Consider the following 17,180-nt stretch of genomic DNA (forward strand, 5'->3'; position numbering starts at 1 on the left):
ATGTAGCCAAATCATGAATTAAATGAAATGTGCGATAGCCGATGATGTCCATTATGATTTGTGATTCTGAACTCTGCCTGTGGCACCTAAAAAAGAGATAATGGATTAGATAAAAGAAGATCGTTGGTTAGGGGATAGTCACTAAATGTTATTTTGTTCACAGTTAAAATGAAAAGTGACCAATAGGGGGAAAAGTGGGTATTCGTAAAATAATCTAAATTTATAATACCATTTCCCCCCCAAAATAAGACCGGGTCTTAAATAAATTTTTCCCCAGAAAAATGCACCCAGGCTTATTTTTGGGGATGTCTTATTTCAGGGAAAAACGGTTGCAAGCATGTTATAGAAAGCAGGTCTACGGTTGGGGGAATTTCCACGAATATAGACCAGTACACTAGGGCATGGAATCCCATGAATCTATGTTTTGGAATCTTTCCCGAACACAGATTAGCTTACTCGCGAATGGAATCCCGTAAATCTAGATTAGCGAACCAGCGACTAGGGCTTATTATAGATTAGAGCAAATATAGATTAGCGAACTAACAACTAGGGCTTCAGTTAGGGCTTATATCACGAGCATCCCCCGAATATAAGCTAGGGCTTATTTTCAGGGGTTGTCTTATTTCCAGGGAAACAGGGTATATAAATATTGAATGTTTTATTTTCTCCTCCTATTTTTCCCTCTATTGCTTACTTTTTCTCACTTGATCTTTGTACCTAATGTATATATTTTGCAGTACACTGATTGGCTCATTTTTGCATGCATTGTCTGATTCGTTTTTCCGAAACTTTTTTGGATAATGAAATTTGAGCGATCCGAACCGCCAAATGGCTGAATTTATAAAAACGAAAAAGCTTTTTGACAGAAGTAATTTAACTGAAACAAACGTTTCCACCATGCACACGTCTAATAATATTCTTTGTTTTTTCCAGGGCATAATTTCTGCGCTGAAGGCTACAGATGTGGCGAGAACTCACAATGCAAGAACTGGGACACTAAATCCACCTGTGAGTGCCGGAGTGGCTTTATACCGATACAAGGAGACCCGTCATATTGTGAAGGTACAATACATTGTGCTGTTTACATCTTTCAAGCTGTTTAATTCAAGTGTGGCTGCATACTGTTGAAGTGAAGGGATATGTAAGGTGCCCCCACTAGGGATCTGTTAGGCTTGCATGACATATATGTGGATTCCTCCAGATGAGATGTAGCAGGTTCCATTGACAAGGATGTGTCTGGGTTCCACTAGAAATTATCTGTTGTGTAGTTACACATGGGATGTTTTGGGTTCTTCTAGAAAGGATGTGTTGAGCTCCCCAGGAAGGAATGTGATCTCCAATATGTTGGAGTTCTCCACAAGGCTTCTGTTAGGTTCCACCTGAACTCATATATTAGGTTCCACCTAAATCGATCTCTTTACCCAAGCAGGGATGTGTGGTGTTCCTCCAGTAGGGAGGCTTTAGGCACCTTCGGAAGAGATACATTGAGTTGTGGTCCTGAAGAAGATATGTGTTGGGTTTCTCCAGAAGGGTTGTGTTATGTTCCCCAGGCTGGTAAGTAAGTTTGTTTTGTCCAGAAGGGATGCATTATGCTCCACTGGCAAGGATATGTTTGGCATCCTTGGTATTACCTGTTATTGTTCCTTATTAGACAGAAGAAATAGAAATTATTTTAAACGTTATTTTACTTGCACCCCATAGGAAACATATGGTGAAAATGTAATTGACTTTTTTTTCTGATTTGCAACGGACGGCAAAACACAATTGATAGTGGAGTGGAAATTATTTATGATTGCATTGAAAGGCTGGGAATTCATGATAATTAATGAGAATTAATAGCTGCAGTTACGGTATCTGTGGCTGTCTGACATTGCTGCCAAGGATTTTGCTGGCTTGAAAAAGCAGTGGGTACATTAAAGCTAACGTGGAAAGTCATTCAGCAAGTAAATGCTGCATTTTGATTGGTTGTAAATACATTTGGCCAATCAGAACTCAGAAGATAACAAAACATGATATGAGGAGATTGGTTCCATCTGTTCAATGAACCAGAGGGTTTGGATTACTGATGTTATGTTTGTAGTCAGAATTTCACTTATCCTACATTGCTCCATAAAGTTTGTTATTTTGCTATTTGTGAAGCCTATTTATGTGTTCAAATAAAGGTTAAAACTCAAAGACTTTTTGCAAGAACAAAAATATAAACTGCAATTCCATACAATCAAAGGTCTGCTATCTCAGGCAGTTGAACAATGGCATCCCAAGGCATCTAAAAACAATACAGAGATCTGAATCAAACAAACTCAGCCCAGCAAGCAACAATAATTCACACCAAATGAATCACTCAAATCCCACTTGTACATCTGTAAGAGTAACAATGGTAGTATGGCGTGAACTGAGTAAAGAACAGACTGATGAGTGGCACACCACAAGATGCTTTATAACCAACACAGCCAAATTAATTTTGTTTCACACACCTTATTATTTAATTATCATTAGTGGCAGGGTTCTACAGATACAGCGCTATATAGATGTGTAAGTGAGAGAGGGTTGGGTTTTCCAACACTGTGTTGTGCTTGTTAAAAGAACACAGGACACTGGACAAACCTAACATTATGGTGGCCCCTTCCCTAGTCATTTACAGGTCCCCCATTTGTTTGGAATAACATTAATAAATTGAACCAATGCAGAGGCTCTCTCGGTGCTGCTCACATCTCCTCATCCAGTGTCATCATGGAGGAGACATGGCCTTCTCCGGCAATGGTCCAATCCAATGCTCTTCATCGCATACTTTCTCTGCATGCTTCCAAGCTTCTCCATAGGTAATGGATGTATTAAATGCTTTCCTGTAGACTTCTGCATCACTTGACTGAGTTTTACTTGATTAGTGCCGTTGAAGCTCCTACAGTGGCTATCAGAAAGACAGCCACTAGAGGTGGATTTGGAGAGAGAGCCTGGGCTCACCCAGTAGTTTCCCAAAGAGGTAGTCTTTATTTAAGGAACAAGATAGCAATGTTTTAGCTTGTGTATAGAGCAGTTACCAACATTATGTAGCTCCTAGAAAAGAGGGACTTTAGGATAGAAAAGAGGGACAGAATGATTTGGGCCCACAATAGGGACTGTCACTCAAAAATAGGGACACTTGGGAGGTATGATGGTCTTTAGTTTATCCACCTGCTTTTAAAATCCTATCTCTCTGCATACTTTGTGTAGTTCCATTTTTTGTAAACATGACTTGCAGTTAATGTCTAAATTATTATACATTTAAGAATTATTTTTCTGTGAGGCTTGGCATTGAAATAACTACTCATTGTATTCCATTCCCGCTGCAACATACTGCATTTCTACTTTCTCTGGGCCTTTGGGCTCATTTTGGCTGTCAGTCACATTTTGAGTTGAAGTTAGAGCTGTCTTGAAAATATAATTCCCAGATTCGAGAAATTTGCACTTATCCGTGCTCTAACCTCAGCTGTTCCAGTTTTTAACTGATTGGAAAAATGTTTAATAAATCATTGGAAGAAATTGTTTTCTTTGCCGTATGTCAACCTTTGAGACCATCTCATTATAGGCAAATTTTCTTTCAGCGTGGAGAATGTTGCAGGAGATCTGCGAATAACTTGCTTCTTTTAAAAGCCTAATTATTGCCATAAACCCTTGGTGCAAGGTCTTAGTGATGCACGTCAAATCTCCAACAATGCAAGTTTATCATTTCCATATTCTCTTGTAAAAAGATTTACCAAACAGAATAGCTGGTCCAAGGGATTTGTTCAATTAATTTGGAATTGTGGAGAATTGATGATAGAGTTATAATAATTTTATACCAGACTAACAACTGAAAAAAAGGAGAATTGTAGATTTTTGCCAATTTGATTATTTTGAATTATATTTTTCCATTCTCTTGTCATTTCTCACAATTCTCGATTTAGTGAATAATTCCTGAGTTTGTTTTCCAAATGCAAGAGTCACACAATGTTTCCGCTTCCAGACTTTCCCTATGTATGGCCACTTTGAATCTCTATCTTCTCTGCCAATGAGTTAATGTTCCTCCACTAAGCCGTTGATATCATAAATGTAAATTGCAAAATGCACGTTAAGAAAGCCAATACTGTGATTATTGTCAAGTTGGAACTAAATGTAACAACTTACAGGGTTATTTGCTAAAATGAGATATAATAGTGAATTCAAAATTAATTTCAAATTTAAGGCAATAGCAGCCAAACTGCTATTAAAATATGTTGAATTCTCAAACAAAGCAGTTTTCCTGACACTATAGTACCCTCAGGGCCCCCCTCCCATGGCGCTGAAGGGGTTAAAACCCCTTCAGCCACTTACCTTAATCCAGCGCCGGGCTCCCTCGGTGCTGGTGACCTCTCCTCCCCGTCCGACGTCACTGTAGCCGAATGCGCATGCTCGGCAAGTGCTGCTCGCGCATTCAAAGTGTCCATAGGAAAGCATTTATTAATGCTTTCCTATGGACGCTCTGCGCGATGGAGGTGACACCCACTAGAGGCTGGATTAACCCCAAATGTAAACATAGCAGTTTCTCTCATTGAGCTGAAATGGTCTGGGTGACTATAGTGTCCCTTTAAGTGAATAACCCTGTTGGTGTTCATTTCAATACAGTCTGGTGTTTAGTAGATAAACATAAACAAGTTGTATATATTCTTAACATTTCATATATAAATATCCAGAATTGTCAAACTTGCAATTTTCTTGCTGGCTGATAGCTTTACGTGTTTCTGTTTTTTTTTTTGCTCTGCATTTGTTTTCTCAACATATCAAAAAAATAATTACGGTACTATTTCCTTTAATATTGTGAGTTGGTTTAAAGATGAACGTGAGCTAAAATCAGAGTAACATGGATCCACAATATTCTATGATGCTAAAAATCGTATATCTCTATTGTTCTGCTCACGGTGTTTAGATATTCTACACGTTTTGTTTTCTGAGAAATGTTTGTAGACTTGTTTTGCATAAATACATAGCGAGACTATTGGAAAATAATGGCTGGAAGGTCTGATAGCTGCTCGTCCTCTTGGCAGGTTACACGGTATATAACAAAAATTAATGTCGGTCCATAAATATGCATAGAATTGTGGTATGGGCTCTTGACATGAGCAGCATTCAAAACGGGTTAAAAAAAATACTTTGAAAGACGCAATAAAGTGACGGATTCTTACTCAAGAACAAAAGTCAAAATGATGGTTAGCGCAATGGAAATGTCACTGCCTTAAAACTAGGGAACAAACATTAAAAAATTCTAATTCATGTCAGACCACCTTTCCAGTAAGTATTAGTGGGCATAAACTCTAACGATATATATTTATCTGCCTACCTCTGGTAGATTGTAAGCTCTTTTGAAGAGAGCATACTTCAACTTCAAATATCACTTTTCCGTAATTCTACTGCGCTGCGGAATATGTTGTTGCTATATAAATGCTAATAATAATTTTCTGTATGCGTAATTTTTTTTTTTTAATTGCTGATTGATAATTATACGCCGCTGTTTTTGTCCAGATATAGTGGGAGATTATTTACGTGGCTGATGAAATTCCAATTTAAAATGTTTACATTTTACTCTCTAATCCCAATCATCCCTCAATTCATTGTTATTATTGCCGTATATTAACCAATACTTCTTCCTGATCTAAGTAAACCGCCTGCATGCTACAAGTCCCATTGCATCCATTAATTCTGTAGGTTGCATCTGAGGCATTGTGTTGCATTCGTGGCCTTCCCCAGGGTCCGAGTTAATAGTTTCCCCGGACCCTGTATTTTATTTACACTCGATTTCATCAGGTTGATTACTCTCATTCAATTAAAAAATGTGCAGCGTGAACACATTTGGGAACCTGTATACGCCATACATGATCTCTGCTTTCTAATAAAATGAACTGCTATCTCTCGGCCTTTATGCACACGCTGCGTTTTTATACAGTTTCTCATGGAAAAAAAAAATTCTTTTTTTTATAGACGGGCGAAAGCAAATGAATCTCTTCTTATCTTAACTTACCAGAATTTACCATACATTTTCCATTACCCAGCTCGCAAATCTTCGAGAAGCGCTAGAGATTCCCTCGTTCTCATAATGGAGAAATTGGGACGTGTAAAACTGAGGAAGCAACTGCCAGCAATGACATTAAATTAAGCGCAAGGTGCTGTATGAAATGGAAGCATTAAGTAGGCTCCATTTAGTCTATTAGAATTCATCATTCATATGATGTATATAGCACATGCAGCATGCATAGGTAATGAGTATGAGGTGCCTGCTGTATACATTTATATGTGTGCATGTTGTTGTCATGGCTACTGGATATTAGGTGCCATCTTCCCAATAACAGAGCCGGAAACACTGTTTTTGTACTATAAACTTTCCAATTTATTTGGATATTATCAGTTAGCTGACAACCAGAGAGACACACCACAGCAACTTTGTTGGAACAGTTGGAACAATTAGAACCCTGACACGTGTTCTGCTGATGCAAGCACACTGCACACCTGACAAAGAACACTTTCTCTCTCTGAAACTTTGCTTAACGTAATAATAATACAATAAAAGTAAGGTTTAACATAACAACAGAACCATAACAAAACAAAACAATTAGTGGAGATACGTTGTCACATATCTCCGTCCCAACAAGGAGAGGCAGATTGGGTTGGTATTGACCAGACATAACAATTCTGTCTGAATGGATAACATTTCTAAAATCCTCTTGTTTTGAAAAGCCATAAGCATTTCCACGAGCATGACCATATCTCTGTTGCAAATTAAAATTCTAAGGCTGTAAGGATAGGCACCACCACAGTAGATGGACATTGTCATCTCAGTATTGATGGTTGGGCAAAGGGTAAAGATGTCATTGCAGCCAAGAAGAAAGGTCATCAACGAAGGAATTAAATAAAATCTGGGGGACAACCTTTTAGGGTAATTCCAGCCCCACTTAGGGAGCAGACATTAAATCATTAAATCATCTGGAGGAGGATCCATGTTCCATCCCCTTAGTTCATACAAACATAAGAAGGAGGTCACGATCCAAACTGGTTTTTTTTTTATGCCTTTATTAGATCATAGATGAAACCAAATGTAGTTTTTGCCTTGTATTGAGTATGTTGGTGCTGGTTTAGAGATGGTAATGTAATAAAATAATAATAGAAAGAGTTTGGGTGTTAGAGATGACTTTCTATAAGTGTTGGCTCCTGAGGTTGAGTGTGTTATAGTGTTTGTGCAATCATTGAAGTGGAAGTCAGTTTGACTTTATAGTAACCAAAAATGGCACAATGCATATTCCTCCCATTTTAACAGTTCTTAAATCCGTTATTGGTCAATAGATACACAGAAAAGTTATAGAGTGGTAATAAAATAAACCTGGCTAGTGGTCAGTAGAGGAGAAAACATACAAATCAAGTGGTAACACATGATGCCATTTTAAAGGACACTTTCATTTTAGAGGGTGTGCATGGAAGGGTGACTAAAAGTAGAGTTATGGGGCATTGTAGGTGACACACTATTTATCTATTGAAAAAGTATTGATGTTTTATCTATTGAAAATATCCTAAATAATGTGAATATCTCACATTTAAAACACACTGCACATTACTGTGAATTGTAATGCTGTGGTGCTCTGTGATACACTCATACACCTTGCACATTACTGTGAGATGTATTGTTGTGGAGCTCTGTGATACACTCATACATCTTGCACATTACTGTGAGTTTTTATTGTTGTGGAGGTCTGTGATACACTCATACATCTTGCACATTACTGTGAGTTTTTATGGACGTGGAGCTCTGTGATACACTCATACACACTACACATAAATGTGAGTTTTATTGTTGTGGAGCTGTGTAATACTCTCATACAACTCTTATTACTGTGAGTTTTTATGGACGTGGAGCTCTCTGATACACTCATACACTCTGCACATTACTATGATTTTTTGTTGTTCTGGAGCTCTGTGATACACTCATACACTCTGCACATTACTATGATTTTTTGTTGCTCTGGAGCTCTGTGATACTCTCATACACACTGCATATTACTGTGAGTTTTTATTGTTGTGGAACTGTGTGATACACTCATAACCTCTGCACATTACTATGGTTTTTTGTTGCTGTGGAGCTCCGTGATACACTCATACACACTGCATATTACTGTGAGTTTTTATTGCTGTGAAGCTCTGTGATACTCTCATACACACTGCATATTACTGTGAGTTTTTATTGCTGTGGAGCTCTGTGATACTCTCATACACACTGCATATTACTGTGAGTTTTTATTGCTGTGGAGCTCTGTGATCACTCATGCACACTGCATATTACTGTGAGTTTTATTTTGGTGGAGCAATGTGATACACTCATACACTCTCTCACACTGCATATTACTGTGGAGCACTGTTATATGTTCATACTCATTGCACATCACTATGAGTTTTATTACTGGGGAGCTCTGTGATACTCTCATACACACTGCATATTACTGTGAGTCTTTATTGCTGTGGAGCTCTGTGATACTCTCATACACACTGCATATTACTGTGAGTTTTATTGCTGTGAAGCGCTGTGATACTCTCATACACACTGCATATTACTGTGAGTCTTTATTGCTGTGGAGCTCTGTGATCAGTTTTATTTTGGTTGAGCAATGTGATACACTCATACACTCTCTCACACTGCATATTACTGTGGAGCACTGTTATATGCTCATACTCATTGCACATCACTATGAGTTTTATTACTGGGGAGCTCTGTGATACTGTTTTCATTTTTTTCCCATTTCAGTTATGAGAAATTAACGCATTGCTATTTGCTATTGTAAAACCATGTATCCATTTTAATGAACATATTCCCTAAAGCATGATTGCTTAACACCTTGATTGCACAATTCTTTGCAGCCTGTCTGATCGGATAGTCTATCACCCGTTGCGCATTATAAGCACAGAGGAGGACGTTGCCCTGTTTCATTTATTACCTATGACTCAAGTACTGTCTCTTTTAAGGCTACGTTTTATACATTATTTTTCTAGCATCTGCCTCCTGTCATCCCAGTCTGCTGCTGTCCACATGAGTTATTTCACTTGTTTTGCAGCTCAGAGATTTATAAGACTTTTTATTCCCATTTATGAAAGCATTAACATGTATTTTGGAAATGCTTTCATAGCTGCCTCGTAGAATATAGTTTGCTCCCCATCCGGTAACCGAGGTTTACACATTACAATGAGTTTCTAACGCCTAACAATTTATCTTCTCTCCAGGAACCTGCAGACACCAGCTGCTCACTCTATCTTTGTGTAATGAACATGTCTTCAAATCAACTGACAGTCCTACATGACGAGGATCAATAATATAAGCCATCAGGCTACCAGGAAATATATAGCCCTCTCTGTTACATACCAATAATCTAGATCAATTTGCCTTGCTACTGAAACAATACCATATTCAGTCCCATGACCAGGCACTATGATTTATAAACTGTCCTACGACCCCTGGAGATACCCTACCCTTAGTCGCATGACTTGGGAGATAATAGATGATCACTTCTGTCCAACACTTGGTCTAACTCAAGACTCTCTGTGTAGTCTTTCCCAAAGTTGCTGTTTAAGGAAATACTGAATAACCATCCACCTTCTGTAGAAACAAGACAGGGGAGGCTTTTGGCTTTTCCAGTTCTTTCTCCACCACTTGTACCTCCAATTCCACCCCCTTGTAACTTAAACTTGATTTATTTTCTCCTTTCTACTTCTTCCAACTTTAACTTACATATTCAAACTTTTTCCACCTTCACAACTTTGGGACACACAACAATCTCTCCCATTGTAAAATAATTCTCTATTTACCCAACCTTTTGACCATCTGCTTTCCTCGTTTTCTTAGTGCACTTGTTTTCCAGTCTTTATGAATCTCTTATTTAAGCATGGTTTATATTTTGGGATATTTATTGTTCAGTTTTCACTCTTGGCACTTCTATCCAAACTTCACTTAACAAAATGACCAATATCTTAATACCACTGGATCCAAATGTCACTAGCCTCTTATAAATGGATTTTGGGCACTCTGCTATTTTTGTCACGGTGAATTCCCTGCGGATTCTTCTTCTCTTTTCTAGACTTGGTGTTGATAACATTGGCCTCATTTCTAACCTTTTCGACTCAGTCGCTATTTCTTTTGGTTCGAATATTCCAAGATTCAGTTAAGGGTCCTCTTCTGTTTTTACTTAAATCTACCTTGTTTGGAAACTAATTATTTCCTTTGGATTTTATGCCACCTTGATGCTGACAAAACATATATACAATCATTCTTTTGATCTCTCTCCTTCTCCCCAGACCATATCACTAATTGACTCTCCTACATCTCTTATCATATGCCTCTCCATTTCTCGAGTCTCCCTCCATAATTGATCTAGTTTCTAGCTCCTTTGTCAGGCTTTCTTTATGTCTAAGGTTCTTAATTTTACTCTGATCTATTTTTCTAACTCCTCACACCTGGTCCAGCTCCAAATCCTGAAACATGTATCTTAAACATCATGGGCTGGAGTCTCTTGGCAGAGAAAGAGTTTTCACTGTTTACTGAATAAGGAAAAATACCTTCTGAGATATTTTGTTTATGTCTCATCCCAAATCATTAAGTATTAACTCTTTACCCCCTGGACATGGCGAACGGGGAGAGCTGGCATAGGTCCTCTGTGGAGGGTAGATGGTTAATTTAACAAGACACTGTATAGGAGTGGGGGTTGGGCTGTTACCCTTCTCTCATTAGCACTCAAATCATGGGACAAGAGCAAAACAGGGAGAGACCCTGTGTGTTTATTATTCCGCAGTTTGCTTGCAGCAGCAGCAGGCCTATGTGGTTATTCAGTGATTTGGAAATAGTTCGGTAATCGTTAGGGAAGTCCTTTGGGCAATTTATTAAATTCTTAGTGCGATTTTGTTTTTTAAACTTTTTCAAAGCAGCCAGCTTCATCCCCAGCTAATAATACTGATCTGCCTTGCATATAGAAAGGTGGATTTGCTGCTCAAAATTCAGAATTCTGCCCTTCATTAATAACCCTCTAAATGTGTCTACTGACAGGTTGTGTAAAGTCTAGATTACCTGCGGCCCCCCAGATGTTGCTGAACTACAACTCCCATGATTCTTTCAATGAAACAGATAGTCAGGGAATCATGGGAGTTGTAGTTCAGCAACATCTGGGGGGCCGCAAGTTGGACAGCCCTGGTCTAGAACATCGCATTCCTGTTTTTATAGCAAACCCTGGAACGTTGTCGTGATTCTCCAATGTGTTCGTGGTGGCTAAATGTGAATTCTGTTGGCCAGGGACTAGATTTGCATTATAATTGGATGTAAAAAGCTATTCTCTATCTCCTATTCTCCCAGTGACCAGTCAGGTTATGATCGCAGCACTGAGTATAATCATTGGTATTATTGACTGCGTAAACCAATTAGCATGGACGGCCTGACATCTTTCCTCTGTTGACTAATTTATGTTCTGCCAGATATGATAAGGATGTTACGTATGATTTGCTTTTAGTCCCAAACAGCAGATTCTGTGTTTTTGTGCTTGACTCAGTGATTTAATTAGTGCCAGATTTATGTATCTGTTTGAAAGTAATAAACTGCGCTCCGTTAGAAGAGAATGCGAGGCTGCTGGAATTGGGGTGCACGCAATCCTAGTCTGTTCTGAAAAGAACCATCCAATTAGCACAAAAAAAATATATCATATATTCATTATTTTTATTAGCATTATACAGGCACTGGGGAAGGCAGGCATTATATAGGCACTGGCAGAGTGGGCATTTTAAAAGCAATAGGGAGGGCAGGTATTATACCGACACTGGGGGGATGGGCATTATACAGGCATGGGGAGGGTGGGCATTATACAGGCACTGGGGAGGATGGATATTATACAAGCACTGGGAGGATGGGCATTATACAGGCACTGGGGAAGGTGGGTGTTATACAGACTCTGGGGGATTGGCATTAAACAGGCACTGGGGAGGGCACGGTATTATACAGGCACTGGGGGTGGGCATTATACAGGCATGGGGAAGGTGGGCATTATACAGGTACTGGGGAAGGCTGGAATCTCTAAGCAGAGAAAGGATTTTCTCTGTTTACTGAATAAGGGATCAAGACCTTCTGAAATATTCTCTTTATGTCTCATTCCACATCATTAAGTATTAACTCCTTACCCCCTGGACATGGCGAAAGGGGAGAGCTGGCATAGGTCCTCTGTGGAGGGTAGCCACTATATAGGAGTGGGGGTTGGGCTGTTGCCCTTCTCTCATTAGCACTCAAATCATGGGACAAGAGTAAAGCAGGGACCCAGGCACTAGGGAAGGTGGGTATAATGCAGGCACTGAGGATGATGGGCATTATAGAAGCACTGTGAAAGAAGGGCATTATACCAGACTCGTGAGGGTGGGCATTATACAGGCACTGGGGAAGGTGGGCATTATACAGGCGCTGAGGAGGGTGGGCATTATACAAGCACTAGAGAAGAAGGGCATTATACCGCATTGGGGAAGAAGGGCATTATACAGGCACTGGGAAAGGTGGACATTATACAGGTGCTGAAGAGGGTGGGCATTATACAAGCACTGGGGAAGAAGGGCATTATACCACATTGGGGAAGAAGGGTATTATACAAGCACTGGCGAGGGTGGGCATTATACAGGCACTGGGGAGGGTGGGCATTATACAGGCCCTGTGGAGGGTGAACATTATACAGGCACTGAGGAGGGTTGGCATTATACAATCAATGGGGAGGGTGGGCATTATAAAGGCACTGGGGAAGGCGGGCATTATACAATCACTGGGGAGGGTGGGCATTATAAAGGCACTGGGGAAGGCGAGCATTATGCAGGCACTAAGGAAGGCTGGCATTATGCAGGCACTGAGGAGTATTATACAAGCACTGGGGAAGGCGGGCATTATAAATGCAGTGAGATGGATGGGCATTATACAACACTGGGGAAGAAAAGTATTATACTGCATTGGGGACGAAGGGCATTATATTGCAATGGGGAGGGTGGGCATTATATAGGCACTGGAGAAGGCAGGCAATATGCATGCACTGGGGAAGTCTGGCATTATACAGGCACTGAGGAAGGTGGGCATTATAGAAGTACTGGGGAAGAAGGGCATTATACCACATTGGTAAGAAGGGCATTATTCAAGCACTGGGGAGTGTGGGCATTATACAGGCACTGGGCAGTGTGGGCATTATACAGGCACTGTGGAAGGGAGGCATTATACAGGCACTGTGGAAGGGAGGCATTATACAGGCACTGGGGAAGGGTGGGTCTTATACAGGCACTGGGGAAGGGTGGGTCTTATACAGGTAGTTGGGGAAGGTCGGCATTATACAAGCATTAGGGAAGAAGGGCATTATACTGCACTGGGGAGGGTGAACATTATACAGGCACTGAGGAGGGTGGGCATTATACAATCACTGAGGGTGGGCATTATACAGGCACTGTTGAGGGTGGGCATTACACAGGCACTGGGGAAGGTGGGCATTATACAGGCACTGGGGAAGGTCGGCATTATACAAGCATTAGGGAAGAAGGGCATTATACTGCACTGGGGAGGGTGGTAATTATACAGGCACTGGGGAAGGCGGGCATTATACAGGCACTGGGGAAGGTGGGCATTATACATGCACTGGGTAAAGCGGGCATTATTCAGGAACTGAGGAGGGTGGGCATTATACAAGCACTGAGGGTGGGCATTATACAGGCACTGTTGAGGGTGGGCATTACACAGGCACTGGGGAAGGTGGGCATTATACAGGCACTGGGGAAGGTCGGCATTATACAAGCATTAGGGAAGAAGGGCATTATACTGCACTGGGGAGGGTGGTAATTATACAGGCACTGGGGAAGGCGGGCATTATACAGGCACTGGGGAAGGTGGGCATTATACATGCACTGGGTAAAGCGGGCATTATTCAGGAACTGAGGAGGGTGGGCATTATACAAGCACTGGGGAAGGTGGGCATTATACCGCATTGGGGAAGGCTGGCATTATACAGGCACTGGGGAAGGTGGGCATTATACCGCACTGGGGAAGGAGGGCATTAAACAATCACTGGGGATGTTGAGCGTTGTACAGGCGCTGAGTGTGGGTGTTATGCAGACACTGGGGAGGGAGGGTATTTCACTGAGAGCAGGGAAGGTGGGCATTTAATATATATTAAACTGAATCAGGAATACTGTATTCTATCATTAGCTAAAGTGGTATAATGTGGGCATTACCCTGAGAGTGGGCCAGATGTGGATGTTCACAGTTAATGCTGTATTTTAGAGTTCATGGTGAATGTTTGTTAAGTCCGTCTGTAAATAAATCCTCCCCTGCTCCCCGGAAATCAGTGCAGAACATACTGACAGCATTAAGGATAAATAAATTGAATGGAAAATGATACATTTACGTTTTTCCAACCTTCAGCAGATTAATTTGTTTTAGATCTGTCAGACAGCGATGCTAAATGATGCAGCTCACCCAACATCCCCGTAGCAGATCTTGAAGGTCGGGCAGAACTAAGGTGAAAATTTTAACCTGCTAATGTCTGATAACGTCTTGCTGCTGGGACAAAAGGCCCTAATCTGACATTGCTTTTAATTGAAATGCAGACTTTTTTATTATTTAGGAAATCATTAAATGTGAAATAATGAGGGTTTATATTCTATCCCTTTAATGTGAAAGACCCAGCTCATGTAAAAATCAGGATCAAGCAAAACTGAACCCGTTAATAAAATGGTTATTTGTCCCAGAAGAATGGTGCGTTCCAGTGTTGCAGAGCAGTGCATACTGACAGCCAAGGCTTCATTATAGACTGGCACCTGAGCAGCCTGCAGACATTAAGCAAACAGCCCCGAGACATTCACGTTCTGCTGCTCTGGAAGGGGCGCGGGCATTGAAGTGATTATAAAAATGGGCTGATTCACTAAACACTAAAATGTGGTAATTGAAAACGGACCTGCCAAAATCAGACTAAAACTGTAGGATTACTGGGAGATTTCTTTTCCCTTCAGGAATGTCCTGAGACTTGCAATAATACAATATGATCACAGGGTTTTTGTTTTAAACAGAAACAAAACAGATTTTTTAAATATTAGCATTTGCTACACATTTGATTTTATTGTACAGTGAGGGAAATCCCCTGCGGATTTTGAACGTTTGCCCACTGACAAAGAAATGATCAGTATATAATTTTAATGGTAGGTGTATTTTAACAGTGGGAGACAGGGAAAAAAAAAAATAATCCAGAAAAACGCATGTCAAAAAAGTTATAAATGGATTTGCATGTCAATGAGTGAAATACGTATTTGATCCCCTATCAATCAGCAAGATTTCTGGCTCCCAGATGTCTTTTATACAGGTAACAAGCTGAGATTAGGAGCACTCTCTTAAAGGCCCAGAATTACACTAAAGGATCTTGTTAATGATTTCAAGGCAGCTGGGACCATAGTCACCAAGTAAACAATTGGTAACACTCTATGCCGTGAAGGACTGGACTATTGCAGTGCCCACAAGGTCCCCCTGCTCAAGAAAGCACATGTACAGGCCCATCTGAAGCTTGCCAATGAACATCTGGGTGAAAGTGTTGTGGCCAGGTGAGACCCAAATCAAGCTCTTTGGCATCAATTCAACTTGCCGTGTTTGGAGGAGGAGGAATGCTGCCTATGACCCCAAGAACACCATTCCCACCGTCAGACATGGAGGTGGAAACATGCTTTGGGGGTGTTTTTCTGCTAAGGGGACAGGACAACTGCATTGCATCAAAGGGACAATAGATGGGGCCATGTACCGTCAAATCTTGCGTGAGAACCTAGTTCCCTCAGCCAGGACATTGAAAATGGATCGTGGATGGGTATTCCAGCATGACAATGACCCAAAACGCACAGCCAAGGTAACAAAGGAGTGGCACAAGAAGAAGTACATGAAGGTCCTGGAGTGGCATAGCCAATCTCCAGACCTTAATCCAGGGGTGAGGAACCTTCGGCCCTCAAGATGTTTTGGACTACATGTCCCTTGATGCTCTGCAAGCATTAAGTCTGTAGGAGCATTATAAGAAATTAAGTCCAAAGCATCTGGGGGGCTGAAGGTTCCCCCACCCCTGCCTTAATTCCATAGAAAACCTGTGTCGGGAGCTGAAGGTTTGAGTTGCCAAACATCAGCCTCGAAACCTTAATGACTTGGAGTGAATCTGCAAAGAGGAGTGGGACAATCCCTTCTGAGATGTGTGCAAAGCTGGTAGCCAACTACAAGAAACGTCTGCCCTTTGTGATTGCCAGCAAGGGTTTTGCCACCAAGTACGAAGTCGAAGGGGTCAAATACTTATTTCACTCATTGACATGCAAATCAATTTATAACTTTTTTCACATGCATTTTTTATGGATTTTTTTATTTTTTATTTTGTTATTTTGTCTCTTACTGTTAAAATACACCTACCATTAAAATTATAGATTGATCATTTATTTGTCAGTGGGCAAACGGTCAAAATCATCAGGGGATCAAACACTTTTTCCCCTCACTGTAGATACAAAGAGAATTCAGATAATCTTTTTAGAGATACGAGGTGGATTGAGCATGCTGCTCAGGTAGTAATGGTTATAGGAGGTGTTGGGAGCTGGAATGAGTGTGCTGCTCAGGCAGTGTGGGTTATAGGAGGTGTTGGGAGCTGCAGTGAATATTCCATCCAGGTACTGTGGGTTATATTAGGTGTGAGGAGCTGCAGTGAGCATGCTGCTCAGGTAGTGTGAGTTATAGGAGGTGTGGGGAGCTGGAGTGAGCGTGCTGCTTGGGTAGTGTGATTTATAAGATGTGTGGGGAGGTGGAGTGAGCGTGCTGCTCAGGTAGTGTGAGTTATAGGATGTGTGGGGAGCTAGAGTGAGAGTGCTGCTCAGGTAGTGTGGTTTATAGGATGTGTGGGGAGCTGGAATGATTGTGCTGCTCAGGTAGTGTGAGTTATAGGATGTGTGGGGAGCTGGAATGATTGTGCTGCTCAGGTAGTGTGAGTTATAGGATGTGTGGGGAGCTAGAGTGAGAGTGCTGCTCAGGTAGTGTGGGTTATAGGATGTGTGGGGAGCTAGTGTGAGTGTGCTGCTCAAGTAGTGTGGGTTATAGGATGTGTGGGGAGTGGGAGTGAGTGTGCTGATCAGGTTGTGTGGGTTATAGGATGTTTGGG

General features: G+C 41.0%; 1 protein-coding gene across 3 annotated transcripts in view; it reads left to right on the forward strand.

Annotated features, from left to right (window-relative positions):
- The window catches only part of NELL1 (neural EGFL like 1), a 485,858-nt gene that overhangs the window by 229,777 nt on the left and 238,901 nt on the right, over window positions 1-17,180 (forward strand). For all 3 annotated transcript variants that reach the window (XM_063437855.1, XM_063437857.1, XM_063437856.1), the window contains exon 12: window positions 934-1,062. In XM_063437855.1, the coding sequence (XP_063293925.1) occupies window positions 934-1,062 (129 nt within the window). The remainder of the gene's footprint in view (window positions 1-933; window positions 1,063-17,180) is intronic.

This window comes from Pelobates fuscus, chromosome 12 (genome assembly GCF_036172605.1).
Source record: "Pelobates fuscus isolate aPelFus1 chromosome 12, aPelFus1.pri, whole genome shotgun sequence".
NCBI classification, from domain to species: Eukaryota; Metazoa; Chordata; class Amphibia; order Anura; family Pelobatidae; genus Pelobates; species Pelobates fuscus.